Source organism: Gracilinanus agilis, chromosome 4 (assembly GCF_016433145.1).
Source record: "Gracilinanus agilis isolate LMUSP501 chromosome 4, AgileGrace, whole genome shotgun sequence".
Lineage (NCBI taxonomy): Eukaryota > Metazoa > Chordata > Mammalia > Didelphimorphia > Didelphidae > Gracilinanus > Gracilinanus agilis.
This window is the reverse complement of record NC_058133.1, coordinates 462,284,996-462,293,897: the sequence shown is the minus strand read 5'-3', so window position 1 is coordinate 462,293,897 and position 8,902 is coordinate 462,284,996. Positions and strand designations below refer to the sequence as shown.

General features: G+C 43.4%; 1 protein-coding gene across 2 annotated transcripts in view; it reads left to right on the top strand.

Moving 5' to 3' along the window:
• The first annotated feature begins 237 nt into the window (after positions 1–237).
• Positions 238–8,902, top strand: part of KCND3 (potassium voltage-gated channel subfamily D member 3) — a 329,902-nt gene continuing 321,237 nt past the window's right edge. For both annotated transcript variants that reach the window (XM_044672326.1, XM_044672325.1), the window contains exon 1: positions 238–1,343. In XM_044672326.1, the coding sequence (XP_044528261.1) occupies positions 238–1,343 (1,106 nt within the window). The remainder of the gene's footprint in view (positions 1,344–8,902) is intronic.

Genomic DNA, 8,902 nt, shown 5'->3' with positions numbered 1-8,902 from the left:
TTCACCTGGCCCTTTGATTTTTTTTTCCTGTTGTCCACTTAATTCACCTTTAGAGAAAGCCTCCTATTTTATTGTCACGAAGGACCTACCCCTGTCCTCAGTCTCTTACTTTTTACCTCTCTCCATTCTGACTTAACTCCTTTCTTTGCTCTTACCCTCAGGGGCTGCTGAGCGAATTCCAAGCTGGTGTGTGACTCTTCTGAGACACAGTAACTCGCCCTGAGAGCTGGCGTCACCATGGCTGCTGGAGTCGCAGCCTGGCTGCCCTTTGCCAGGGCAGCCGCCATCGGCTGGATGCCCGTGGCCAACTGCCCCATGCCCCTGGCCCCAGCCGACAAGAACAAGAGGCAGGACGAGCTGATCATCCTCAACGTGAGTGGGCGCAGGTTCCAGACGTGGCGGACCACCCTGGAGCGCTACCCCGACACGCTGTTGGGCAGCACCGAGAAGGAATTCTTTTTCAACGAGGACACCAAGGAGTATTTCTTTGACCGAGACCCCGAGGTATTCCGCTGCGTCCTCAACTTCTACCGCACGGGGAAGCTGCATTACCCCCGCTACGAGTGCATCTCCGCCTACGACGACGAGCTGGCTTTCTACGGCATCCTTCCCGAGATCATCGGCGACTGCTGTTACGAAGAGTACAAGGACCGCAAGCGGGAGAACGCCGAGCGGCTCATGGACGACAATGACTCTGAGAACAACCAGGAGTCCTTGCCGTCGCTCAGCTTCCGTCAGACCATGTGGCGCGCCTTCGAGAACCCGCACACAAGCACGCTGGCCTTGGTCTTCTACTACGTCACGGGCTTCTTCATCGCGGTCTCCGTCATCACGAACGTGGTGGAGACGGTGCCCTGCGGCACGGTGCCCGGGAACAAGGAGCTGCCGTGCGGCGAGCGTTACGCGGTGGCCTTCTTCTGTCTGGACACGGCCTGCGTCATGATCTTTACCGTCGAGTACCTGCTAAGGCTCTTTGCGGCGCCGAGCCGCTACCGCTTTATCCGGAGCGTGATGAGCATCATTGATGTGGTGGCCATCATGCCCTACTACATCGGCCTCGTGATGACCGACAACGAGGACGTGTCTGGCGCTTTCGTCACGCTCCGGGTGTTCCGAGTCTTCAGGATTTTCAAGTTCTCCCGACACTCCCAGGGCTTGCGAATCTTGGGTTATACGCTTAAAAGTTGTGCGTCAGAGCTGGGCTTCCTCCTCTTTTCCCTCACCATGGCCATCATTATCTTTGCCACTGTGATGTTTTATGCCGAGAAGGGCTCTTCTGCCAGCAAATTCACAAGCATCCCAGCTTCCTTTTGGTATACCATTGTCACCATGACTACATTGGGGTAAGTAATACGACTTGTGGGGGTGAAACTTGGTCCATACAGGCTTGGAGTGGGGGGAAAGGGCATGAGATCTTGTACGAACCCCCAACTCAGAAGAGCAAAGGTTATGGGAGCTCTCGGCTACGGAGGAGATGCAGTGAAGGAAAGGGGCGATCAAAGGTTGGTGGCTAGAGCCTGGAATAAATCTTTTAAGGTTTATAGACCAAACGGACCATTTTATTTTTAGCTGAGTAGCCTGTGTTAGGTCCTTGAAGGCTTGTGTCTTCTGGCGGAAAGTGGGAAGCATCAGTGGTTTGCTGTGGGGAGGGTGCGCTTTGGTATTGCTCTAGTTAGCAGAAGACACAATTCACTCTGTGGATTCCTCCCGTGTGGATTTTTTTTTCCCCCAGCATCATTCAGATATTGCTCGTTTTGCTCTTACTGTACCCATTTCTCCTTAGTGGACATTCAGGAGCTGGGTGGCCCTGGGCAGCCCTGAACTTCAGCTCCTGGAAAAGCGCCATGCCTTGCCCCCCCACCAAGGCTGAATGACCCTGTTTTCTCCATACAAGTGTGGCTAAACAGCACAGGACACCTGGGTGATTGTGACATGATGTGGTCAGACGCAGCGGGAGTACCAGCCTTACACAGAGGGGAGAGGCAGTGTTGGGGTGTGGGGGGTGGCACTCCCTCTTTATTCATCTAGTCTGGGTCTCTTTTCTCTGTTTCTTCTGAGGTCACAGAAATGTATTTATGCTTCTTGAATGTGAAACCATCCAGCAGAGGAAGGGGGCTAGAGAAAGAGATTACAGCTTCCCCCTAACAGGATTAGAGCCAATAAAGGCAGCTTTATAGAAACATGTATTTCTTAGGGGTTTCTGCTCCAGCTGTTGGAAGCTGTTGAGGCTAATGCAATCCTATCACAATTCATATGCTGGGTCTATATTTGCTTAGGCCAGGAAGCGTTATATTGCTGATGGAGAATTCATGAAGCTTTTTATTTGGTCTTTGACAATTCTGTTGGTTTCATCCCAGTGATTTGATTTTTTTTTTTCTTCTTTTGGCTGAGGCCCCACGGCTCGGGTGTCAGTCTTTCCATAATGCTGTGTGAGCTGATTGGGAATGACTGAGCAGGTGAGGGGACCTTTTAAAATGATTACATTTGTCATTCTACTGGGTCCGGGAAGCCACAAGTCACAAGGAGATGGAGAGGGGAGAAAAGAGAGAGAAGAATGTCTTTGGCCATTTCTGGAGTCAAAGAGCCTGATGAAAGCCAAGGCAGCAGAGCCTGGCATCCTCTTTCATAGAGGTTTGCCCTTTGGCTCCCTAGCTAGATCTTTTCAGGTGAAGAGCCCTACTGACTGTAAATAGCAACCAGGATAAATAAGAATTTCTACCTTTCTTAGAGGGGGTGACCAGCTGACCAAACTCTGTTTTCCTGACTCTGGAGTCCACTGTTCTATCTAGGACACCATGCCACCTCTCATTTCCCAGGATCCTTATCCTTTATTAAGAGGTTTGTGAAAGGGGGAATTCTTTGGGTCCAGCAGATAGGCTCCATAAGTGGTGATGTGAGCATTGTTCTGAAGGACTTGGGTAACTTCTTCCCAGCCTAGTGACTGTGAAACTTCGTATAAATTCCAAGAAGTTCAGAGTGTGTGATTATCCAGATATTGGGTGCAGTAGCTGAGATTCTTGGGATTCCAGCTTATCCATAACACCAGACATAATAGGAGGTGATGCCTGAAATAGGCAAGAAATAGGGAGGAGAAAACAAGAGGAAAAAGGAAAAGAGAGCATCTTGGGTATAACCAGTGGCCCAGAAAGAGGCGGGAGAGCCTGACTAAATCAGCTTTTGTAATGGGTACTATTCTTGCAAGGCTTTATAAAAAAATGACACAGTTTCAGAGTTGGAAGAGATCATCCATACCAACCCATCACTGAAAAATCAGTCCATATCTCCTCAGTGTTCCAGATTATTCACTCTGCTTCAAGATATTCACTGAGGGGAAACTCCCCTTACTTCCCAAAGAAGTCCTATTAGGCTCAGATTCTGTCATCTACATGCCACCACTGACCCTGCTTTCCTTTTCGTTTCTTGCTTTTGTTTGTGTGGTTTGGGGTTTTTTTTGGGGGGAGGATGGGGTCACCGGTCTACCAACTCTGTAGGTCTATCAGAGAGTTCCTTTCCTTCCACATAGTAAACTGGCCATTTGTAGCACGCCAAAAGTAAACTTTGGGTCTGACTTTTCTCAGTTGCGTTCCCTTATTCCTAGGTGTACAGGTGCTACCGATTTGTTGCCAAAAAGGATCCTCCTTCTCCTCTCTGCCATACCCCCAACATTTTCAGGAGGGTAACCATTTCAGCAGGCTCGCTTTGGAATAGTTTAGTTTTTACAATATCCAACAAATTATAATATCACATGTAACCAGCTACCTATAATTATTACAAAAGATAAAAGCAATTCCTATTCTAACCTACCAACAACAGCAACAATAAGAACTAGCATTTATTTGGTGCTTTAAGGCTTGGCAAATGCTTTACAAATATTATCTCATTTAATCCTTACAGCAACCTTGAAGGAAGGTGCTATTATTATCCTTATTTTATAGTACTTGCACACAGTCATACCAATAGAAAGCATCTGAGGTGGGATTGGAACTCAGGTCTTTCCTGACTTCAAGTCCAGCCCTCAATCCACTATGCAACATAACTGTTTATCCAGTTAAGCATTTCATGGAAAAGACAGCAGGGTGGATAGCAGGCTGGCTTTAGAGTAAGGAGGATTTGAACTAAAGTCCTACCTCTTGTACAGAAAGAGTGTGTAACTCTGGCTTAACCTCAACAAGAGTGAAAATCTCTCTACTCTAAAGGAGCTCACGTTCTCTTTTAGTCATAATAAAAATTTGCTATTTCTACCTTTTCCCTTCATATCATATTTATTTGTATATATGCTATATCCCCCCCCCCATTAGATTATATGCTCTTTGAGGGGACTGCCATTTTTCCTGACTTTATCCCTTAATAGTTAATAGCTAGCATTTTGATAATGCTTTAAGATTTCTTTGTCGTGAAATTTAAATTGCTGAACTGTCTAATTAACAAATGTTCATTGAACTGAATTGAATTATAACTTAACTTAACATTGGATTGGTACTTTATGGTTTTCCAAAGTATTTTAATATATAAACTCTCTTGACCATTACAGTTATTCAGTCATCTTCAGGTATCTCCTCATGACCCCATTTGGGATTTTTTTTTGGCAAAGATACTGGAGTGATTTGTCATTTCTTTCTCCAACCCATTTTACAAATGAGGAAACTGAGGCAATCAAGATTAACTGACTTTCCCAGGGTCATATAGCTAGTTAGTCTGAGATTGGATTTGAATTCAGGAAGATGATTCTTCATGACTCCAGGCCTGGTACTCTATTCACTGTGCTATCTAGCTACCCTGACTATTACAGTAAGTACTTAAAAACAAAACAAACAAAAAAACTAGACCCAAAACGATTCCACTGGGAGAAGGAATTCTTGGTGAGAAAATTCCACACAAGATTGCCATTTGCCCTTCAATTTATAGTTAGAGTTAATAGTTACTTCTGCCCTGACATGGTGGAAGGATAAATAGGCTCATTGTGGGGTCAATACCATGGCTAAAGGTCACCCACCTAATAAGTGGGACCAGAACTCCCAGGCCTTTTGATTCCTGCTGTAGTACTGTTTCAACTACACAGACTGTCTAATCCCAAGAGGCCCTAGGAATTGAGTTTATGAGAATCAATAACCAAGAACTAACATAAGTTTTGAAGAATTTGCAGAGGAGCATTTGAAGGACTTTTCCAACCCTAAGAAACTGCATCAAAGAGATTTTTTTAGTTAATCTTCCAGTTGGATATTCTGACTTATTCCCTGTGGATAGATCCATGGATTCATCTACAGAAAACTATAATAGAAAGAGCTGGTTTTGTAGTCAGAAAACCTAGGCTCCAGTCCCAGGGCCGCCCTTTGCTAGCTATGGGATCTTCTTGGCAGATCTCTTTAACTGCATGGAGACTCATTTTTCCCCATCTGTAAAATGGAGGGGTTTATTTCACAGGGTTGTTAAGAGGATTAAATGAAATTCTGCATGTTATACACCTTATAACCCTAAAGCACTATACAAATATAAGCTTTTATTAGCCTTCACCTCTCTAGGTGTCTTACAGCTTGGCAGCCGAGATTGTCCCTGGAACCTTGCCCCGTTGATTCTGATCATAATGCACCCTCTGGGCTTCAGACAGCCAAAGGCTTTTTCCCTTAAGGAAATTAACAACAAACAGACAGTTCCCACGGGCTGAAGTTTCTGTGGGTGGGGACAGACTCACATCACAGCAAGGAATCATAATGTTCCAGGCTAACTCGAGGTACAGGCAGAATGAGTGGAATACAGACCATCTTCCATGCCAAGAATGCTCGTTCTCCAGCTCTGGGAATCCTAAATTCTATTCACGGCTTAGATCAAGCATTATCTCTTGCTGGAGGCTTTTCCTGGTTTCTCTTCTCTCCTCTCCTTCTCCCCACCTCCATCACTTTGTTATTTTTTTTTCATATTTTGTATTTAATTCTTCTCCCTATAGGAATGTTAATTTTGGACTTACAGTGCTCGAAGTCTAATCCTAGACCTGTGTGACCTTAGGCAAGTCCCTTTCTTTCTATAGGACTCAGTTTATTTATCTGTAAAATGAGGTAATTAGACTAGATGATATCCAAGGTTATTTTTATCTCTAAATCTATGATCTCATGTTATTTTTTTTTAGTTTTTTCAATTAATAAAAGTCTTTTTTTTTTCTCTTCTGCTTCGCCCCTCCTTGGGGCAGGGGGAACAGAAAAAAATGAAGGAAAAAATTTGTAACGTAAGTGTAGCAAAAGAAATTCTTTCATTGGCCATGTCCTTATACATATATAGATATAGATCTACATCTATGTAAATATAGATATTTATTTATATATGTCTATGTACATACACATATGTATTCCTGAATCTATTACCGTTTTTGTCAGGAAATGGGTAGCATAATTATTAGTTCTCTGAAATCATGGTTAGTCATTACTCTGCTTAGAGTTCTTAAGACTTTGAAAGATTTTATTTTGCTTTTTAATGCTGTTGGTGTGATAGTATAGATTATTCTCTTTGTTTTGCTCATGTCACTTTGCATCCTCTAACTTGTGTAGCATGTCATCCTTTATGTCTAAGTCATATATCCATCTAGAACTTATCTTGGTATATGGTGGGAGATGTTGGTCTATACCTAGTTTCTGCCAATCTACTTTCTAGTATCTCCAGTTTTTATCAAATACAAATTCTTATTCTAGTTACTACAATCTGAGTTCATTTACTTTTGTATATTGTATAAATAATCTGTTCCTCCAGTTTCCCTTTTTCCTTTGATGCCTAGCAACAATATCTGGCATAGAGAAGGTACTTAATGAATGTTTATTGAACTGAATTGAATTGAATATCAAAGAAACGATCTCAGATAGTATAGTGTTTGGGGCAGATAAGTCAAGAGCATTCTACAGTGCCATCTTTTTTTTTTCTCTCTCCCACCTTCCATCTTAGAATTGATACTAAGTATTGGTTCCAAGGCTGAAGAGCAGGAAGGTCTAGGCAGGTGGGGTTAAGTGTCTCGCCCAGGGTCACACAACTAGGAATTATTTGAGATCAGATTTGGACCCAGGACATGCTATCTCCAGGCTTGCATCTCTATCCACTGAGCAATTTAGCTGCCCCCACAGCCCCATCTTTCAGCCCTACTAGATTGGCATCAGCTTGTTTTGGGCCAATGTAATTTCAGTTCTTGACCTTCACTGTCCTCGGCCACTTAGGTGTTCCAAAATTAGAACACTTTGTAGAGATCCTAGGTTATTCCAAGAGAAGTATAAGACTATGCATGTCTGAGAGGTATACTTTGTACTTTTTGCATCCTGTCACTTGTTTAGGATGTCACCCTTTATGTCTAAGTCACATATCTATCTAGAACTTATCTGCTCTAGTCAGACCCTACCTGGAATGTTGTGAACTAAAGTTCTAGGTACTACATTTTAGGGAGAAATTTTTATAGACTAAAGAATATCCATAGAAGGGAGACCAGGATTTTAACAGCATTTAACTTCATACCATAAGAGAACTGATTTCCTCTGATGGCTGAACATCCTTTTAGTTTTCAGGCTTTTTGCCACTACAAAAAAAAAGAGTTTCTGTCACCATTTTTTACATATAAGACCTTTTTTTTCTTTCTTTGTTCTCTTTTCAGAGAGTCCTAGCAGATATAAATATACATATGGCTATATACATATATATCTGTACGTATATATAGACATATACTAATGTAAATCTGGACACAAGGCACACATTGTTTAGTAACTTTTACTGCAGAATGTCAAATTGCTTCCTAGAATGACTCTACTAACACATGATGGGCATTATGTGCCTATTTTCCCACAGCCCCTCCAGCATTTGTCACTTTCTTTTTTGATAATCTTTGGTATTCTGATGGGTCCCTTCAGCTGTAGAATGAACTAGATAGATAGCCTCTACAGAACTCTTCTAACTCTGAGATTCTATGGTTCTAAGGGACAGTTGGGATTAGTTTGATTGACCCCAGATTTCATACTCTTTTTTTTTTTTAAACCCTTACCTTCCGTCTTGAAGTCAATACTGTGTATTGGCTCCAAGGCAGAAGAGTGGTAAGGGTAGGCAATGGGGGTCAAGTGACTTGCCCAGGGTCACACAGCTGGGAAGTGTCTGAGGTCAGATTTGAACCTAGGACCTCCCGTCTCTAGGCCTGGTTCTCAATCCACTGAGCTACCCAGCTGCCCCCCAGATTTCATACTCTTGTCTGTTATATCACACTGCCTCTGATTTTTCTAGACTTCTAGTCAGGTCTGGGGCTGCTTAGGAAGGATAAGTGCTTTGATAATATCTCCCTCCAGTAGTAATAGAATCAAGAGTCATTGGCATTGTTATTTGGCTCAGGCTTTAGGGGTTTTGGAATTGTTACCCCTGTGAGAGAAGGAAGAACAGCTCCCTGGACTGGGTCATTGCCTACAAGACAAGGGCAGGAGATGGAGGGGTAGACTCTATAGCTCTGAGCCATGCCCTGCACCAAGCAGTCCCCGTGCTTGCACTTGGGCAGCAACATTTCCATTCTGGAGAAAGGCAGCCCAGAGCAGCCCCATTATTGAGGTCATGTCAGACATAGCATCATGAGTCTAGTTGAGCAGGGACATTCTGCAAACAGGAGTAACTTTGCTGTTTCTTTGGTCTTGGGTGCATTGTCCCTTAGTCCATTTAAAGTGACAGATATTTAAAGTACTGAAACATGCCTTTAAAATTAATTCCCATTTGGTGATGCTCATTTTATAGGTCCCTTCCAGAATCTCAGTGGATAAAGAAAAACTCATTCACTCTCCCCCTCTCCCTTTTTCTTTTCCTTTTTCTCCTTCCCCCTCTCCTTCTTTCCCTCTCTTTCTCTCCCTCTTCCCACCCTGTACTCCTCTCTTCCTCCTTCCCCCTTTGCCCCCTCTTTCTTCTTCCC